Source organism: Aotus nancymaae, unplaced genomic scaffold (assembly GCF_030222135.1).
Source record: "Aotus nancymaae isolate 86718 unplaced genomic scaffold, 86718_ANA_hifiasm-v0.15.2.pri h1tg000011l, whole genome shotgun sequence".
NCBI lineage: Eukaryota > Metazoa > Chordata > Mammalia > Primates > Aotidae > Aotus > Aotus nancymaae.
In genome coordinates, this window is record NW_026988422.1 from 79,856,815 (window position 1) to 79,877,986 (window position 21,172).

A 21,172-nucleotide genomic window follows, 5' to 3' on the forward strand; every position below is an offset into this window, starting at 1 on the left:
AGATGAAGGGAATATGAGAGCGGAGGTTCTGCCTCAAGCACTTTCTCAAACTTTTCCCGAGGGGTCGGGAGAAGGCAGACTTCTAGGTCCCACCTGAGATAGACTAAGGGCTGGAAACACGGTCAAGGGGAAATTATGACCAAGACAGCTTTTGCTAAAATGCCAGCGGTTACGGTCATGAGTCTTCCTATGGAAGGTCAGGAAGTTCCAGGGCATCGTTTGTTCAAAAGTAACGTCAGCCCGTGTTCCAGAATTCGCGGACTGCCATCACAGTCCTAACCCACACATGTAGGCGAATGCTCCACAAATATTTCAGCGTCTGAGTCAGGCATCGGGAATACACTGGTGGTTAAAACAGACAGAAAGCGCCATCTGGGTGGGACGCAGTCTGAGAGGGAAAGCGGGTACTGGGCACACGTTTTCGTCGGCTCTGGGCTAAGCACCTCTCGCCACATCACACCAGGCCGGCACCGGGGTCTGGAGAAGTACTCGGTACTTCGCAGTCCAGTACCCAGCGGCTGAGTAACCGGTTCCAACCTAAGGCAGCGACTCACGCTAGCCGTCCTGAGCGCAGCGCTGTGGGGTACACACGGTACACGCGTGGGTGCCTCAACCCCCAGTCAGCGCCTCCAGGGTCGCCGTTCCGGGAAAGAGCAGCCGCAGCGACCTCAGGCGGCGGGAAAGGCGGGACCTCACACTGCGCCGGAAGCGGCGCCTCGTGGGTTTAGGGTCTCTCCGGGTTCTTCCTCGCGCCGTCTACGCCGCATTACCCACGACAGCATTCCCGCCCGAGGTACCACCCACCGCCCGGAACCTCCCTGACCGTTCCCTCCCACCATCTGACACCCACTGCTAAGCGTGACAGGACCCCGGTGGTAATTGCCGGGCCGCTGGCGGCCTTATGAACTACGCTTCCCGTGAGGCTTCGCGGCGGCCGGCGGCTCGTGCGCAGGCGTGCGCACAGCGTGCGTGGTGGCGTCAGCAGTTCTAGAACGTTGCTGTGGTAGCGCTCGGGCGCCATGTTAGGACGAGGGGGAAGGAGGAGAAGCGCTTAAAGCGGCGGGAGCGGTGCGGGAGAGGGGTTGGACCCAGGGCTGAGGCAGGCCCCCCCCCTCCCTCCCGCCTTAGTGGATCATGCCCAGGGCGGCAGCGGCGGCGGTTGCGGGGGGGAAGTGACTGGGCGGTGCCGGCGCAGGAGACGATGCCGTTGTAAGTAATTTGTATTCTGTTTTCTTTCGCACGCCGGCTGGGCCTTGGGGGGCGTCCGGGAAGGGAAGAGGTAGGCGGAGAGGGTGGCACGCGAGCCCGACCCTCCCCGCTGGTGGGAGGTAGGCAGAACTGGGGACCTTCCTGTTTCTTCGCCCGCTGCCGCCGCACTTCCCCCATGTGCAGGGTTCCCGCGTCCCCCGACCCTTCCTGGCTGGGTCCGCTGCCGTCGGGCCGGGGGCCTTCCCCTTCCGGAAGAGCTGGAGGAACCTCTAACTAACCGGGCTATTCCACCTTCCCCACCCCGTCCCCGAAGAAAACCAAAACAAAACATTGCCCAGCGGCGGGGAACCGAGACCCAACTCCATGCGGGATCAGCACTTGGGGTTCGGGCTCTCTCTCGGCGACCCTTGGGCCCATTCGATGCTGCTTCTCTGTTCCTGGTCTGCCTCCGCTTGCTCACTCTCTTCCTCCCATTTCCAGATTCCTGTGTGGTGCGCCCGAGTTAGCCCCCTTCCACTGACCTTGTTTGAATGTAGGAACACGAGTTAAAAGTCTAGCTTTGAGCTTGGAGCCCCCCTGCCTCCACGTCCGCCCCAGTCCCCCGTAGCATTCGCAGTCGGAGAAGGGGGCACTTGCCAGGGTGCCCTCCTCCGAAACGACTTAGGAATTGCTTTCCCTATTTTGTTTTGATGGGATAACCGGGTTTCATTCTGCTTTCTTCTTTCTCTATCTCTGGTGATACTTTGTTGTTGGTGGTGGTTGTAGGCTTAAAGCTAGTCTCTCTATGCTTTCTAATCCCACTAGGCCTTTTTCTTTATCTTAGAGGGTTTTAAAAAAGTTTTTTCTCCCCTCCCCCTTTCTTTCTGATAATGAGATATAATTTGGCAGCTCATTGCCAGTAGATGACAGATTATTTTTTCTGCAAATATACAGCATTGTAGAGGCCTAAATAGTGAGACTGCATTTCTTCCATTTTTGAAGATTGAAGTGTAAGAATGCCTCTTTGAGACCAGGGACCGAGTTTTCTTCATCTTCGTAGCCTCAAAACGCAACATGTAATTGACACTCAAAGTTTTGGTTAAATTCAGGATAAAGATTTTTGTGGTTTCTAGACATCGAATGTAGTGACTCAGGTCCATTTTTTTTTAAGGATAATTTCTTTTTTTGCAAATAATCGCCAATTATAGTTCTATAATTATATATGTATATGGATGTGTTTCTTTACAGGCGAGACTCTAACTTGGACACAGACCTTAATTTTCTATCGCAATTTATGTATTTTAAAAGGATTTTTCATGGTTCCAGTAATTCCTTCTCATGTCTCAACCCCACTCACCCACCCTTGTTATTAAGAAGTCTATTACATTATTACTTCTATGATGAAAACGTTTGTTAGACTTAATTAACTAAACGTGTCTCAAATCTTGGAATCTGTATAATTTCTGTTGACTGATTTTTCCCTTTCATGGAATGGTAAGCGACTCTAGGAGAAGTTAGTCTGAGCAAGGTTTTTGTGGTGTTTCTCAGTTCAATAGGAAATAAATGTTTGCAGTGATGCCAGGTGATGACTGCATTATTAACAGTTAACATTTTGCTGTTTTCGAAAAGGGACTTCTTTTTCTGATAATCATACCAGCATTAAAAGTGATAGATGTACATCTTAAAAGGCTTCAATGAAGAAATAACGTTAAGTAATTTGTGTCTTATTTCTAGGAATTGAAAGTACTTTTATACCTTCCTTCTCCCAACATTCTTTGAAGAGGGAAGGTATACATTTCCATGAAAGACCTTAGGTATTTCAAATTCTTTGCGAGTTAGTTCAGGTATTTAAAATGGAAGACAGGGCCAGGTGCGGTGGTTCACGCCTGTAATCCCAGCACTTTGGGAGGCCCAGGCAGGTAAATCGCTTGAGGCCAGGAGTTTGAGATCAGCCTGGGCAATGTGGCGAAACTTCATCTCTACATAAAACACTTGAACTGGGCGTGGTGGCTCATGCCTGTAGTCCCAGCTACTTGGGAGGTTGAGGTGGGAGGATTGCTTGAGCCCAGGAGGTTGAGGCTGCAGTGAGCCTTGGTCATGCCACTGCACTCCAGCCTGGGCAAAAAAGCGAGGCTCAAAAACTAGGTATACGATAATTACTATAGAGACCAAAGAATGCCTAAAGAAAAATGGGGCTTCTTCCTCATTAATTTGCTTTTTCATGTTCTGCTGTCACACCGTCATAAATTTTGTTTTTTTTTTTGATGTATTGGATTGTGATTTCCCAGCTATATTGTGTTTGACTTTCATTTTTGATATACCTGTCCTAATGTTAAATTTGGATGGGTGAGTGGCATTGGGGGCATGGACCTGTATTGTATATAATCATTTTATTTCTTTTTATTTCTTTTTTTGATCATTTTATTTCCTAATGACCGCATACTCCTAGTTTTAAAAGTTTTTGATGAAGCAGTAAAAGGAGGTTGATTTTACTAAGTCTTGACACTGTCTTTTTAATGCACCATGACCATGGAAAGTACTTGTTAAGCTGTGTACTGGGGCGTATTACAGTGCTTTTGAGGAGGAGCACTTGTATGTTGATTTGTGAGCTCAACTAGTGTTTTTGTGGTGCTCCATTTTTATCTGAAAGAACAAGTGATGAACTGTGGGTATTCATATTTGAGTATTTAGGAGACACGTGAGAGTAATGCGAGCCTGTCACTTCAAGGTAAACAGCTGATTCTGTTCGTGGCCAGTGAAAAATTTGAGCTTTCAAGCAAAATTTAGAATTTTAGAAAGCTTGTTTTTCCGTCATGAGCTTATCAGTTTCCCAATACTTAAAAGATGTATCTGCTGAGATTGGTGGTAATATTAATGCATATAGTTTTGATGCTGTATAATATGTGCTTTAAAAAAGAATAATATTTGTTAATAGACCTGTATAATTCAGTGAACCCATTTTTTCCAAATGACCAGTCGTGGTGTAATAAAATCATATGTGCATTCAAGGGTACATTCAGAGTGCAAGGTAAACCAGATTTTAATACAACAGAGTACTGAGGGTTTATTAATAGTTTTAACTTTCATATTGTAACTAATCTTTGTAAAACTGCCACTTGTGGAGTTCTGGTGTAGTATCAAAGAAGACTACCCACAATTAATTGAAACGACTAAATACTCCTCTTTTCCAATTGTAGTATTGCTCCCAGCACTTTGGAATGCCAAGGTGGGAGGATTGTTGGGGCTTATAAGTTCAAGACCAGCCTGGGTGACATAGCTGTCTCCATGAAACAAACAAAAAGAAACAGTTATAATGTTGGTTTGATGCCAGGTTTTCTTCACATGCTTCAACTAGAACAATTTATTGCAACAGATTGAATGCAGAAGCAGCTATGAGAATCGAGCCATCTTTGATTTAGCCAGAATTAAAGAGATTTACAGAAATGCAAAAGAATGCTATTCTTACTGAATATTTTGTTTTGGAAAGCAGTTTTTTAAAACTATGTTAACATGTGGTGAGTTTCTTGTTATTTAAATGAACAAATACTTTAAAAGTTTTTCAGTTATAATTGCCAATGCAGTGGATATTGGTAAGCATAATGCATCTAAATAAGAGCTCTTTGGAGTGCTCAATATGTTTCAAGAGTTATAAAGGGTCCTGAGACCAAAATGTTTGAAAACTTGAGAAATCCTGCTTGAGAACAGCTGCCCCAAGATGAAGTAGACTTTTCAGTGCTGGTATGAGTTGCCCATGCAGCATCTCTGGTGGTGTTTTTTTTTATTTTTTGAGATGGAGTCTCACTCTGTCACCCAGGCTGGAGTGTAGTGGTGCAAGCTCAGCTCACTGCAACCCCTGCCTCTCAAGTTCAAGCGATTCTCCTACCCAGCCTCCCAAGTAGCTGGGATTATAGGCACGTGCCACCATGCCTGGCTAATTTTTGTATATTTAGTAGAGGGTTTCACCATGTTGGTCAGGCTGGTCTCGAACGCCTGTCCTCAGGTGATCTGCCTGGCTCGGCCTCCCAAAGTGCTGGGATTACAGGCCCACTACACCTGGCCTCTGGTGGTGTTTTGAACACTGGGGATGGACTTGGACCTCACCCCACCCCAACCCTCTGATTTGTTGTCAGTGAAAAACAATGTATTAGATAACTTTTAGGAAAGATAACAGAACTGTGAGATATTTTGGCTTACATTTTAAAATTTGGGGATTCTGTAGTGAATTGTTGCTCAGTAAATGTTGGTTATGCTTTTGAGATGTGTTTTACCTTAAACATGTTTTCAGTTCATACTGTTTGATAGAGAAGTTGGAAGGTAAGGTATTGGAGTTGAGTAAACTTATGAACCTACTCAGTTCCTCACCTTCTTAAGGCAGAAGCCAGTTCTGGCTGGATAACAACTTTAAAAATGTTTTGGTTCATTAGAACACTTCATTGGGTAACTAAGTCAGCTTTAGGCTAACATTACAGTTAAATTTCACCTTTAATTTTATCTAGGCAAGTTTATAAAGCTACTTTCAGGTAAAATGAGACCGTTTGGATTCTTAGCTAGTTCTCATTTTGGGGGAGGGTATATGTGTCTCTTTTATTCTGTATGTTCTGTATGTTCAGGGTTCTAATTACATAGCAGCTTTTAAATAATTCGACAAAGCCAGTTTATGATTTACAAAGCAGCAACATTATAGGAGGTTCCCCTAAAAGTTGGTTAAAATTGAGGCTTAAAAGAATACTTGACCGAGTTCATCAAGGTGCTAAATTGTAGATTAGGGCTTAAATCAGCTCTTGATTCCATGTTCCATTCTCATTCCAGTACACTATACCATCTCCTGTGAGCACTGTAGGGAACCATATATGGTTAGTTCAGTTGGGGTCTTGAGACCAGGGACTCACTGTTGCCCAGGTTGGAATGCAGTGGTGCAATCATGGCTCACTGCAATCTTGACCTCTCAGGGTCAGGGAATCCTCCCACCTCAGCCTCCCGAGTAGTTGGGACTACAGGCAGGTGCCACCACACGTGGCTAATTTTTATATATTTTATTGTGACAGGGTTTTGCCATGTTGCCCAGGCTGGTCTCAAACTCCTAGGCTCAAGCAGTGCTCCCACCTTGGCCTCCCAAAATGCTGGGATTACAGGCGTCAGCCACCATGCCTGGCCAGTTGGAATCTCTATATATAATTTCAAGTACAATTAATTTTCAAGCTCATTTTTTTTGTGAGTATAACATTTAAATCTCATTATTTACATGGTAAACAAAATATATGTACAAAGGTATATAAACAAAAGTAACATATAGTATATACTTGTAGTATACACAGAATATAACATACTGTAGAACCTGAGATCTTATGCATCGCTTAAGGATATATTCTGAAAAAATGTGTTAGGTGACTTTATCATGGGAACAGTATACTTAAACCTAAATGGTATAGCCTACTATGCACCTAGGCTTTATGATATGGCTATTTCTCCTAGGCTATAAACCTATATAGCGTGTTATTGTACTGAATACTGTAGGCAGTTGTAACATATTAGGAAGCATTTGTGTATCTATATATATGTAAACACAAAAGAAATAGTAAAAGTATGGTGTTATGATCTTACGGGACCACTGTTCTATACGTGGTCCATCACTGACTGAAAAATACTGTTATGTGGCACATGACTATACTTTTAGTGGCTTTATTTGTCTGTATAATCTTTTTTTTTTTTTTGAGATGGAGTTTCGCTCTTGTCGCCCAAGCTGGAATGCAATGGTGCAATCTCGGCTCACTGCAACCTCCGCCAACTGGGTTTAAGTGATTCTCATGCCTCAGTCTCCTGAGTAGCTCGGATTACAAGTGCATTCCACCATGCCTGGCTAATTTTTGCATTTTTAGTAGAGACGGGGTTTCACCAAGTTGGCCCTGCTTGTCTTGAACTCCTGACCTCAGGTGATCCACCCGCCTCGGCCTCCCAAAGTGCTGGGATTGCAGCTATGAACCACTGCGCCCGGCCATTTGTGTGTATATTCTTATTTAAAGCCATGCACAGAATTGCCACTTACAGACCCCAGTTTGTGGCCAGTACCTTTGATGGGAGTTGCCTTTTTAATTTTTTTAATCTTTGGATTGTATGTAGGCCTGCTGCACTGTATAGCATTCTCATGTGTGGAAACTTGAGGATTTGGGAAAGAAAAAATTAAAGGCATTTTGTTAGATTTCTTTCTTCTCTTTTGTTACAGAATTATTTTTCAAATTTGCATTCCCTCTGTATTTTGTCCAGAAATTGGCTTCTTGCATTTTATGGCAGTTTTTATAATTTTGGGGTTGATCAAGAATAGCGTTCCTGTTATTCTCTGGAATTAATGTATGTAATACTATGACTTACTATAATTTTGACTATTTTCTGATACATTTTCATACTTTCTCAGGTTCTGTTTCCTACTTTATTAAATTTACATTTCTTTCATTTTCAAGTTGTACTTGGCAAGTTGATGTAGGACTGCACAGTTTGCCTCTTTTTTTCCTAAGTTTCTCCTAGTTACATGAGAGAGAGGGACAGACACACACACACACACACACACACACACACAAATACAAAAAATACGTGCACTGCCGTGCAAAAGGGCAGTTGAAAGTACCCTTAGGAAGTGAGGAAAAATAACTTGGCTATTGTAATAATTGAAGAGTAAGTACCCTTTCTCTGCATAAGCAACCTTGAATTTTCAGTTTGGCCTTGGGCTTTATCATACATACTTTATTCCCTTTCAGCATAAACAAACTATTACATCATCGTTGAGCCTCTGCTGCTATTTTACTAAATATTGGCTGGATGGCCCACCTGGAATACATTTTTAAGAATATAGTTGGGTTCAGGCTGGGCGTGGTGGCTCACGCCTGTAATCCCAGCACTTTGGGAGGCCAAGGGGGATGGATCACGAGGTCAAGAGATTGAGACCATCCTGGCCAACATGGTGAAACCTTGTCTTTACTAGAAAATAGAAAAGTTAGCTGGGTGTGGTGGCGCACACCTGTAGTCCCAAGCTGAGGCAGGAGAATTGCTTGAACCTGGGAGGCAGAGGATGCAGTGAGCCGAGATCGTGCCACTGCACTCCAGCTTGGCACCTGGTGACAGAGCGAGACTCTGTCTTAAAAAAGAATATAGTTGGGTTATAAATATTTTTAGTACCACTTGCACAGAGCACCTTGTGGTGGGCCAGTTAATCATCCTTTTAATTTCTTAGCAAATACATATTTTAGCGATATGCTTGCCTCTAAGCTACTATCATTATATGCTGAATACCTTGTGAAAAAGGAGATTGTATTATTTTGGCTAAGAATTAATATTTAATGCACATTGAGATACTTTAGAGGGATATCTTTTCTGTCCTTGTCCTTTGAATGAACACGTTATGTTAAAGGTTAAGACCTTTAAACAGCAAATTGTACTGTGTTGAATTGTTACTTTAAATAAGTTACCGTAGTTTATCTGATTGCTTCCAAAGAAGAATATTTAGCGAGTTCAGCTTTCAGTTTTAACTTTATCATGCAAATAATAAAGCATTTTCTGTTAAGTGGTAGCTATAAATTGGGGCAATTGGCTCTGTTAAAATCATGGGCCACAACTTTTTCTGAACACCTGATATCAGGAGGTGGAGATTAATCAGTAGAGCCTGATGAGCTTTGTATAAATTGAGACACAGGCTGGGTGTGGTGGCTTATGCCTGTAATCCCAGCACTTTGAAAGGTCAAAATGGGAGGATTGCTTGAGCCCAGGAGTTTGAGACCAGCCTGGGCAACATAGTGAGACCTTGACTCTATTAAAAAAAAAAATAAATTGAGATACAAAGTACTTAAACATGAACTATTTGAGGAAAGCACCATTGGTAATACGATGTTCTGTCCTTTTGTGCGTTAGTCAATCTGCCTAGATTGCCCCTCCCCCTTCGAATCATTTACTGTGGACACCTTAACCTTCTGGCATAGCAATGATTTTATCTTTGTTTTTTATTCTTTTTTTCTTTTTTTTTTTGAGACCGAGTCTTGCCCAGGCTGGAGTGCAATGGCACAATCTCCCCTCACTGCAGCCTCTGCCTCCTGGATTCAAGCAATTCTGCCTCAGCCTCCCAAGTAGCTGGGATTACAGAGGCACACCACTATGCCTGGCTAAGTTGTTGTATTTTTAGTAGAGATGGGGTTTCACCATGTTTGCCAGGCTGGTCTTGAACTCCTGACTTTGTGATCCACCCAGCATTATCTTTGTTTCTTTAATGTTTTTTGCTTACTTGTTTGAGGATCTGAATCCCAGACTAAGTTTGAGACAGTCATTGAGAACAGAGACTGTCCTAAGCATCTTTGTATTTTATTTAGCATTGTCTTTTATGCATTTTTAGGAATTTGGTACATTTCAGCCTAATACTGTACTTTCTGACAAAAGGTAGATGAGAAAAAAGTATTTTTAGGAAAATTGAGTTGATGTTTAATAGCCTTGGTTGCCCTAGCAGCTTTCTGGAGCAATAAATGAAGCATGATTTGCTTTGGATTTATTATTTCTAGCCACAGAGTATTGCACTAAAAAGCTATTTTAAACATTTTGGTTTATTTCACAAAATAGTGCTTTAATTAGCAGAAACTGTGTTTTAAATGGAGGATTTGCTTGGTACCCCTTGCTGCCATTTCATGGGGTGATTTTAGCCTCCTTGCTATCACTATTCTAATTTCATGCTGAATGGTAGAATTAGTTGACTTTCAACTTTTGCAAGATTATTAATATCTGCTTTAAAAAATAATTTAACAAGTTGAAACAAGTTTATAAAATATAAGGTAGCATTTTCCCGTCTCAATTCTGCTTGGTTGTGTTTCTATGAATATATTATAGACATAACATACAAATAGTTCAAAAAAAGAAAACTGGCTGTTACGGTAAGTGCCTGTAGTCTGAGCTATGAGGGAGGATCACTTGAGCTCAAGAGTTTAGACCAGCCTGGGCAAAAGAACAAGACCCCATCTCTAAAATAAAAAGAAAATCTATATCTGTATGACTACATATTGTAAATGATGTAGAGAGATGCCTCAGTATAGAGATTATTAGTATAGGCTATGGAATCAGATATCTGGTTTCACATTCTGGTCTGGTAAACTTAGTCAACCCTTCTTTCTTAGTTTCTTAAAATGGAGATCATTTATTAATAGTAAGACTTGCTAGAAAAAAATTGGGAATAATGTAAAGTGCTTGACATAATACCTGGGATATGTTGCAATTTCAGCAAATGACAGCTATGATCATAATTATATTCTGCTAGTTTTTTTTCCTGATACATATGCTGCTACATGTACTATCTCATTTTTTAATTTTGGCATAGTTTTATGTTATAAGCATGTACTGTAGTAACCAGTTCTTTATTGATGGATATTTAGGTAGTTTCCAGTTTTACTTCATTGCATACTTTGCTCAGTGAACAATCTTGAATGCCTTTCTGTCTTAGTTCTGTGAGAAAGTTTCAAATTCCAGAACCAATGACATCAAGAGAGTTAATTTACAAATGAATGAACGAAGTATACCAAACAAACTCCCTCTTTAGGGGATAGCCCTAGGATATAGACACTGCTCATTTCAAGCTCATTTCTGTTATGCTGGAATTCGGGTCCCTATTTTGCTCTGTCTCCGGTCCTTACACCTATACTCTAGGAGTGGCTGGAAATTTACCTATTTTTTATTGTTTGTTTTTTGTTTCTTTTTGGAGGTGGGGGTCTCGCTTGTCGCCCAGACTGGATTGCAGTGTTGTGATCACCGCCCACTGCAGCCTCAGCTTCCTGGGCTCAAGAAATCCTCTTCTCAGCCTTCTGAGTAGCTGGGACTACAGGTGCATGGCACTACGGCTGGCCAATTTTTAATTTTTTTTTTGTACAGATGGCGGTCTTTCTATGTTTCCCAGGCTGGTCTCAAACTCCTGGGCTCAAAGGATCCTCCTGCCTCAGCCTCCCAAAGTGTGGGGATTACAGGTCTGAGCCACTGCATGAGGCCTGACGATTTAGGTTTTTATATAATATTTTATATTTTAAAAATGCATGATTAAAGAGAATACGTCTTCCAGCTTCAGGCTTTCGGTTTGAATCTTCTGTCCTAGTGTTTCTGTAGATGGCTAGAGATAAAGTTGCTAGAAAAACTTTTCAAATTGGTATATGCGTTTTTAATTTTGGCAAATACCAGATTGCTTTTTAAAATGATGTAACAAGTTTGCTCTCATCGTAATGAATAAGGGCTCATTTGATTACAACATTGCCAACGTTGGAAGTTTTTTGTCTTTCGTTCTTACCACATACGTTAAATTTTGTTTTTCTTTAATCTGATTGTCTTAATTTGCTTCCCTGATATGCAGTGAAACTTTAAAAAATTGATTGAAGAGTTCTTTATATATTAAGAGTATTGCTGTTTTGGCGTAAGTTGCATGTATTTTCTCCTTTTATCATTTGCTTTAACTTCCTTATGCTGTATTGTTACTATATAAAAGTTGGAATATTTTGATATAAGTTAACCTGTTTCTGTGTATGACTTTTGTATTTTGTGTCTTGCTTGAGTAAGTCTCTGAAAATGTTTTTCATTTTCTTTTAGTGCCTTTATACTTTTTAAATATTTTTGAAATCATAGCATCTTGGTTTTAGATTTTACTGTGGACAATCAAAGCCATTTGCGTATTTCATAGTTTTCTCCACTGACTTAAAATGGTTATCAGTATATGTCCAAAGATGATCATATTTTGCCTATTTGCATATATGACCATTAAACTCCAGTTAACAAATCATAGGAACTTGCACTATTTGAATTGGATTTATAATTACTGTACCAAGGTGATTTTTTTTTTTTTTTTTTTTTAAAGAGATAGGGTTTCACCATGTTGGCCAGGCTGGTCTCGACCTCTTGACCTCAGGTGATCCACCCACCTTGGCCTCCCAAAGTACTGGGATTACAGGCATGAGCCACCACGCCCAGCCAGGTGGTTCTTGATAGTTAAGATTGTATGTCTAACCTTTTGAAACAAATGTCCAGCCAAAATAGCCAACAGTCATATGCTGATTAGACAAAAATGTCACTATTCTAAGTTCCTAAATATTTATCCTAATTAAAATCATCTTGACAGCCTAGCATGGGGAAAGGAAAGACCTGCAGCATTTAGACCTCTCAGCATTGGTCTAAAAACTTCCATATTTGGAAACTGCTCTGTAGTGTTATGTGTTGTAGTTGTAAAATTCCTAGTTTGTTATCCAAAGTAACAGAGAGATATAATAAATTCTAAGGTAAATCCACAGAGATGCAACTTACCTAGAATGATACGACTAGTGGCAGAAATGAAACCAGAATAATACAATGAGTAGCAGAAGGGAAATCAAGCCTGCTTCTTTTTTATCAGATTGCTTTTGAGTTGAGACCATGTAGTCTGTCTTAAATGCCATTACCAGAAGTAACAGTTTTTGGAAAGTTGTATTTTAGGAAGACATGCTTAGTAGTATGCGTGGTGGAACCATGTGACAAAGGAGTAGAAGGAAAGGAGTTGGGACCAAAATTGCCAAGAGTCAAAACTAGAATAGTTAAAAAGGAATTGTTATATAGAATGTTAAAATTTAAAAAAAATTAAGAGGCATGTGTTCTATGTGAACTTTGCCTTGATAAGTATAATTTATTGTAAAGAAAACTCCTCATATTCTAAGGAGAGAAGAGTTCTGAAAATTCTTCACACAGTGTCTTGAACCTGTAAGAAAAGGTGTGTATGTGGTGGGGGATGTAGAGGAGAGTTTGACTGTCCTTTGTGATTTTGAGAGGGGGCAAAATTCATATAGGTACTGTTATGTGTAGGTATTTATGTGTTACTCTGATCCAGAAAGGATTAAAACTTTTAAGAATGCTTTAGTCATAATATTTAAAACTGGCAAGATGTTTGCATTAGATGTAAACAAAAAGGAAGAATAAGGATAGATATACAATGGAGCAAGAAATTAGGATACTAAAAATAGTTCTTAAGGAAATACAGTAATTTTTGTGTTTTTATAAAGTAGAGAACTTGCTAGATGGCTATCAGTTTCACTCTAAGAATTCAAGCAGTACCCTAAAGGTAAATACTAATTATGTTGGTAAGATGAAAATAGACTAGTTGGTCAAGCAAAGCAATATTCTTCCTATTAAAAACCAGGAAGACATTTTAAGGTATCACAAATACTGTAGCTATGTCTGGCTTGTATTTTTTTCTTTTTGTGTTACATGAATTATAGACATTTATTTTTCAAAGTAGAATAATGTCTGAAGAAAAATACTGGTAAAAATGTTTCTAGAATGGACAGATGTCTAGTGTGTTCAAGAATGGGAGGAAGAACTTTGCATTCTTGGGATTGGTACCTGTCTGGTGTATGATTCCAGGAGAGCGTCAGTGTGTATGTATGTAAGGCAGAAGAATCCTTAATCTTTGGAGGTTTGTGTTTCAAGTTGCCCAATATTGGAGTATATAGTTTTGTTTTGTTAGAGGGAGAACAGCAACAAAAAGATTCCTTAAATTGTTTTATCACTCTACTTAATTTCTAATGTTAAATGAAAAATCTTCACTTTCATTTAAAGTGTTATGTTTAATGTTTCTACTTTGGACATTTGAAACATCTGGCAGCCTGGAATTCTTAGTCTAGCTTCTTAAGCTCATGCCGAGCCGTTTTTATTGGAGACACAAATATCTTACAAATTTCAGAGTATGTATTTGTTTGTTTTTATTTGGTAGGTCTATGTTGCATATGTTTTTCTTTTTCTTTCTTCCTTCCTTTTTCTTCCTTTTCCTTCCTTCCCCTCCCTTCCCCTCCCTCCCTCCTCTTTCTCTTCCCTTCAATCCTCTTTCCTTCCCTCCCTTTCCTTCTGTCTCCTTCCCTCTCTCCCTCTCTCCTGGGCTTAGGCCATCCTCCTGCCTCAGCCTCTTGAGTAGCTAGGACTATAGGCATGTGACACCAAGCCCAGCTAATCTTTATTTTTCGTAGAGATGAGTGTCTCGCTATGTTGCCTAGGCTAATCTCAAACTCCTGACCTCAAGTGATTTTTTCCCCTGCTGTGCCTCCCTGAGAATTGGGATTATACGCATGATACACCACACCTGGTCCATACATGTTCTTTCTTGAATTAGATGGAACACATGTGGTTTTATCTTGACACAAAGTAATACTGAGGCTAGATGATGTGCCTATATTTGGAATAAAGTAAATAAAAATTTCCAGCTTGCATATGATTTATTTCCCCATCAAAATGTTAGTGTAATCATCAGTATTTTTTTTCAAATTAGGCTGAACAAATCTTGTGCACATTAAGAAATTAGGGCCTGTATTCTAATGTTCTGGTGAGAAAGTTAAAGTAGACAAGAGCTTTCCAAGCATTGTTTATTGGGATAGTGAAAATCTGAAGATTTGAGTAAGGAAAAAGTGGGAAAGATAGAGGAATCTTAAAATAGATACTCTTTGTTTTTTAATGATTCAAACTGAACTGGGAATGAATTTAATTCCTTGAGAATGGAAAAGAATGCAGAGAAACATATTACTTGCACAAAACAAAAATAGAGGTTTATTCCTTGAAGCTACAAAAATATGATTTCAGTTTATACTTGACTTAAAAGCTCTCCTTGCTTGAACGAGATCTAGCCTAGACAAAATGAACTGTTTACACTTTTTTTTTCCTGGCTTTACTTGTGTTAAAATCGTTTATAAAAGCATTCATAATCCCAGGATAATTATGAAGGGCTGTAGTTTATTCAGCAAAACTCATAAAGCAATGAATAACACAAGATAATACAATTATGTTAGGATATGTGGTAAGCATACTTTGTATTGTGCACTTAAAAATTTGTTAAATTTTAAATTTGTTAAGAGTAGATCTCAAGTTGTGTGCTCTTACCACAGAAAACCAGAGGGGCACATAGAGAAACGGTAATGGATATGTTTATTACTTTTATTATGCTAACTGCAAGTGTATGCATATGTCCAAACTCACCAGATTATATACATTAATTACATTCAATGTTTTTGGTATGTCAGTGATATCTCAAAGCTAGATAAACCAAAAAACTTCCCACAAAGAATAAATAAGTAAATAATTGCTTGAAATCTGTTGGTATATGGTATGGGGCTTTTCATGGTTAGGCAGATTTGAGGGCCACCTTTTTGATGGCAGTTTTATTCTGATAACGATTTGTCGATTAAAATATGTAATGACCAAGACATTATGAATTCAGTTACACTTTGTGTGTGTGTGTATGTGTGTGTGTGTGTATATATATATTTGAGACAGAGTTTCGCTCTTGCTGCGTAGGCTGGAGTGCCTAGGCTGCATTGCAACAGCACAATCTTGGCTCGTTGCAACCTCCGACTCCCGGGTTCAAGTGATTCTCCTGCCTTAGTCTCCCAAGTAGCTGGGATTATAGGCGCATGCCACCTTGCCTGGCTAATTTTGTATTTTTATTAGAGATGGGCTTTCTGCATGTTGGTCAGGCTGGCCTCGAACTCCCGACCTCAGGTGATCTGCCCACCTTGGCCTCCCAAAGTGCTGGGATTACAGGGATGAGCCACCACACCCAGCCTTCATGTGCATATTTTAATACTGTGGAAGATGCTACATACGTTTAGAAAATGGAACATTTTTATTTCGTCTTCAGCGAATGCTTTTTTGAGATGGAGTGTTGCTTTGTTGCCCAGGTTGGAGTACAGTGGCGTGATCTTGGCTCGCTGCAACTTCTGCCTCCCAGGTTAGAGCGATTCTCCTGCCTCAGCTTCCCAGGTAGCTGGGATTACAAGTGCATGCCTCCATGCCTGGCTAATTTTTGTATTTTTAGTAGAAATGGGTTTTCTCCTTGTTGGCTGGGCTGGTCTTGAACTCTTGGCCTCAAATGATCCACCTGCCTTGGCATCCCGAAGTTTGCTGGGATTACAGGTGTGAGACACCATGCCTGGCCAAGTCTTCAGCAAATACTTAGTGCTGATGGGGATTAACGTTATAGTTTTGAGTAGCTATGCAATTTAGATTAAAAGGATAGGAGGAAATGATCTAATGTAAATTAATTTCTGCAAGAGATAAGTCTGATTCATAGTTACTCAGTAAATGTTATAAAATCTGAATTAAAATTAAGACAGTATGTAACTAGACCAGGCAACAGTAAATAGATGACATGCAGCCCAGTGGCTAATTAGTAACATGCACTATGGGCTTCCTGGCATTCTTAGGTCTGTGTTGATATCACAAGACAAATTACAGAACAGTCCAGTAGTCATGGTATAGGCTAGAACCCAGTGGATTTGTATAGTAAATGCATCATAAGCCTCACTTTTGTAGCATTCTTAGATTTGGCATCTTATTGCTTATGCAGATTATCACACTTAAAGTTGAAGATGTATTTAGAACTTAGTAGAAAAGTAGCTGTGGTCATGCCTGTAATCCCAGCACTTTGGGAGGCTGAGGCCAGCAGATCACTTGAAGTCAGAAGTTCGAGAGCAGCCTGGCTAACATGGTGAAACCCCGTTTCTACTAAAAATATAAAAATTAGCTGGGCGTGGTGGCACATGCCTATAATCCCAGCTACTCGGGAGGGTGAGGCAGGAGAATCGGAACCCGGGAGTCGGAGGTTGCAGTGAGCTGAGACTGTGCTACTGCACTCCAGCCTGGGTAACAGAATGAGACTCCATCTCAAAAAATAAAAAGTAGCTGTGTGTGTGTGTAAAATAAACATTTTATTTTATTTTATTTTTTTGTAGAGACAGTTTCAACACATCCAGGCTGGCCTCAACTCCTGGGCTCAAGTCATTCTCCCGCTTTAGCCTCCCAAAGTGCTGGGATTACAGGTGTGAGCTACCACACCTGGCCTATAAACAGTTAATTTCTTTTTTTTTTTTTTTTTTTTTGAGACAGAGTTTCGCTCTTGTTACCCAGGCTGGAGTGCAATGGCGTGATCTTGGCTCACCGCAACCTCCGCCTCCTGGGTTCAGGCAATTCTCCTATCTCAGCCTCCTGAGTAGCTGGGATTACAGGCACGTGCCACCATGCCCAGCTAATTTTTTGTATTTTTAGTAGAGATGGGGTTTCACCATGTTGACCGGGATGGTCTTGATCTCTTGACCTCGTGATCCACCTGCCTCGGCCTCCCACAAGTGCTGGGATTACAGGCGTGAGCCACCGCGCCCGGCCCAGTTAATTGCTTAAGGAATGGAATTTGGGAGAAATAACTGATCCAGATTTTGAGTCTTTCCTTGTCGCCTACTTGTTTTTTTTATTTATTTTTATTTTTTGAGATGGAGTCTTGCTCTGTCGCCAGGCTGGAGTGCAGTGGCATGATCTTGGCTCACTGCAACTTCTGCCTCCCAGATTTGAGTGATTCTCCTGTCTCAGCCTCCTAAGTAGCTGGGACTACAGGTGTGCACCACGACCCCCAGCTAATTTTTCTGTATTTTTGGTAGACACGTTTCACCATGTTGGCCAGGATGGTCTCAATCTCCTGACCTTGTGATCTGCCTGCCTCAGCCTCCCAAAGTCCTGTGATTATAGGCGTGAGCCACTGTGCCCGGCCACCTACTTGGTTTTGAATGTTATTCAACTGTTAGTTTTAAAATATTGTGTTGACTTTTTAAAGTTAATTTAATGAAAAAAAATTTTTATGAAAAAAGCTTGAGTCGAATTAATTTCCTAAGCATTTAGAGCTTGCTGTGCCTTTTTACAAATGTGGAACTTCTCTTAAAATGGATAAAAAAGTAGCTGTGTATGTATAAAATAAACATTTTAGACTAGTATCATTATTGAAGTGTAAATCTCTTTAAAAAATCAGTAACAAGCTTAGGGTGAATATAGTTCTTTCCCTTCAAATTTTAAGTTTATGCTATTTGCTTCATTATCTCTGAGCTTGATTTCATGGTGAGCAAGATGCCAAGTTTCATTTGGGGACTGTCTTATATTGGTAAATGGCATTTTTGTAGTATGTTTATCAATGTTCAAGAAACAGACTTTGGCTTCAAGAGGTGAAAATTCTCAGAATTTTACTATATTCTGGATAGTGTTTTCTCTAGCAATGTATTTGGTCTGGATTCTAACTTAGGTGTTTAAGTAGTGACAGAGTTAAAATCCTTGGGGAAGGATTTTCTCTTTTTGGTCACTTGCTTTTGGTCACTTTTTGTCATAAAAATTTTGGGGGTATGGCAAGGAACCAATCATCTTTAGAAATGTGTGTTACTAAAGTAGTTTTTCTGGTCATGCTGATTTATTTCAAATTGTAGAATTCTTTTGGCAGTAATTTTATCCAATTTTATTTATAGTCCAGTTACAACACAGGGATCACAACAAACACAACCGCCACAGAAGCACTATGGCATCACTTCTCCTATCAGCTTAGCAGCCCCCAAGGAGACTGACTGCATACTTACACAGAAACTAATTGAGACACTGAAACCCTTTGGGGTTTTTGAAGAGGAAGAGGAACTGCAGCGCAGGTAAATGTATATTCTATATTTTTTTAACTCAGAAATTTTTGTTAATGTTAAACTAATTTTGAGACATCCTCTACTCACTTAGAAGGCCAGGGTTATTTGCCCAGATCTGTGTATCTGTTTTGGAGAAGGGGATACTTAAGAGAGAAAAAAATTTTTTTGAGACAGAGTCTTGCTCTTGTTGCCCAGGCTGGAGTACAATGGCATGATCTCGGCTCTCTGCAACCTCTGCCTTCCAGGTTCAAGCAATTCTTCTGTCTCAGCCTCCCAAGTAGCTGGGATTACAGGCCTGTGCTATTACACCCGACTAATTTTTTTATTTTTAGTAGAGATGGGGTTTTATCATGTTGGCCAGGCTGGTCTCGAACTCCTGACCTCAGGTGATCCACCCACCTCGGCCTCCCAAAATGCTGGGATTACAGGACTGAGTCACTGCACCGGCTAAAAACTTCATTTTCTACATAGAGTTCTCAATTTTAATTTTGATGTTACTTATTTTTTTTCTAAAGCAATAATTTTGATTTTTTTTTTTTAATACTTTGGTTATTATAGTTCTGAATTTTCTGGAGGAAGAGGAATGCCTTACTCAGTGTAACAGTGCATATATATATATAGAGACAGAGAGAGCGAGCGCTAACTACAATATACTGTGCTTCTGATCACTTAAAAACTCAAAATTTAGGAAGATACTTATTTAAAGCTTTAAGAAATTTAATCAGTAATAATCTGGAATACTTGATTGGTAATTGTTTTATCAACAGGATTCTAATTTTGGGAAAACTAAATAACCTGGTAAAAGAGTGGATACGAGAAATCAGTGAAAGCAAGGTAAGGCAGTTTTTTTGTATATGAAATAATTTGTCGTTATCAAGCCAACTGAACACAGCAAGTGTCTTATATAGCCTGTTCTTATTTGAGTGGATTTAGAGTCTTTAATGTGGAGTCAGTTTAGACTATTGGTAACAGATTTTACATTTTCTTTCTAGTTAATTTGGAAGCAGGAAAAACTGAACTGAGTTAAGTGATTTTTAAAAATAAATATAGTACTCTTTGGTTGCAACATTTCAAAGCTGAAACTCAGTAATTGTAAACTACTTACACTTCACAGAAATAATGGATGTTTCTCTAAAAAGACGCTTTAAACATATTTGAGAATCTTCTTACTTTTTAAGAAATTCTACCACAGTTAGTTTTTAAAAACAATTTTCAGGTATTCAAACAGAATATGTGTTTATTTAGTTTTTTTTTTTTTTTTTTTTTTTTTTAAGAGAGTCTTGCTCTGTCATTCAAGCTGGAGTGCAGTGACACCATCATAACTCACTGTAACCTCAAATTCCTGGTCTCAAGCAACCCTCCTGCCTTAGCCTTCTGACTAGCTGGGACTGTTAGACATGTCCCTTCACACCTGGCTAATGGTATATGTGGGGTCTTGCTATGCTGCCCAGACTGATCTCAAACTCCTGGCCTCGAGCAGTCCTCTCACCTTGGTCTCCCAAAGCGCTAGGATTCCAGGCATGAGCCACTGCCTGGCCTAGTTTTTTAAAATAACATTCTTTGGGCTGGCTGGCTGACTGGCTTGCTTCCTTCCTTCCTTCCTTCCTTCCTCTTTCTTTTTCTTTCTTTCCTTTCTTTCCTTTCCTTCCCTTTCCCTTTCCCTTTCCCTTTGCCTTTCCCTTTCCCTTTGCCTTTCCCTTTCCCTTTCCATTTCCCTTTCCATTTCCTTTTCCCTTTCCCTTTCCCTTTGCCTTTCCCTTTGCCTTTCCCTTTGCCTTTCCCTTTGCCTTTCCCTTTCCCTTTCCCTTTGCCTTTCCCTTTCCCTTTCCCTTTCCCTTTCCCTTTCCCTTTCCCTTTCGCTTTCCCTTTGCCTTTCCCTTTGTCTTTGCCTTTCCCTTTGCCTTTGCCTTTCCCTTTCCCTTTGCCTTTCCCTTTCCCTTTGCCTTTGCCTTTGCCTTTCCCTTCGCCTTCGCCTTCGCCTTTCCCTTTCCCTTTCCCTTTGCCTTTCCCTTCACCTTTGCCTTTCCCTTCACCTTTGCCTTTCCCTTCACCTTTGCCTTTCCTTTTCCCTTTGCCTTTCCCTTTGCCTTTCCCTTCACCTTTGCCTTTGCCTTTCCCTTTCCCTTTGCCTTTCCCTTCACCTTTGCCTTTCCCTTTCCCTTTCCCTTTGCCTTTCCCTTTCCCTTTGCCTTTGCCTTTCCCTTTCCCTTTCCCTTTCCCTTTGCCTTTCCCTTTGCCTTTCCCTTTGCCTTTCCCTTTCCCTTTCCCTTTGCCTTTCCCTTTGCCTTTCCCTTTGCCTTTCCCTTTCCCTTTCCCTTTCCCTTTGCCTTTCCCTTTCCCTTTGCCTTTCCCTTTCCCTTTCCCTTTCCCTTTCCCTTTCCCTTTGCCTTTCCCTTTGCCTTTCCCTTTGCCTTTCCCTTTCCCTTTCCCTTTCCCTTTGCCTTTCCCTTTCCCTTTGCCTTTCCCTTTCCCTTTGCCTTTCCCTTTCCCTTTCCCTTTCCCTTTCCCTTTCCCTTTCCCTTTCCCTTTGC

At 40.6% G+C, this 21,172-nt stretch overlaps 1 protein-coding gene across 6 annotated transcripts in view; it reads left to right on the forward strand.

Annotated features, from left to right (window-relative positions):
• The first annotated feature begins 983 nt into the window (after window positions 1-983).
• The window catches only part of PAPOLA (poly(A) polymerase alpha), a 65,015-nt gene continuing 44,826 nt past the window's right edge, over window positions 984-21,172 (forward strand). For 5 of the 6 annotated variants that reach the window (XM_012471267.2, XM_021675210.2, XM_064375201.1 and 2 more), the window contains exons 1-3: window positions 990-1,209; window positions 18,477-18,650; window positions 19,409-19,475. In XM_012471267.2, coding sequence (XP_012326690.1) covers window positions 1,202-1,209; window positions 18,477-18,650; window positions 19,409-19,475 — 249 coding nt within the window. In that variant the 5' untranslated portion in view covers window positions 990-1,201. Of the gene's footprint in view, window positions 1,210-18,476; window positions 18,651-19,408; window positions 19,476-21,172 lie in introns of all 6 variants that reach the window. The other variant, XM_012471268.2, reaches the window with a different exon arrangement.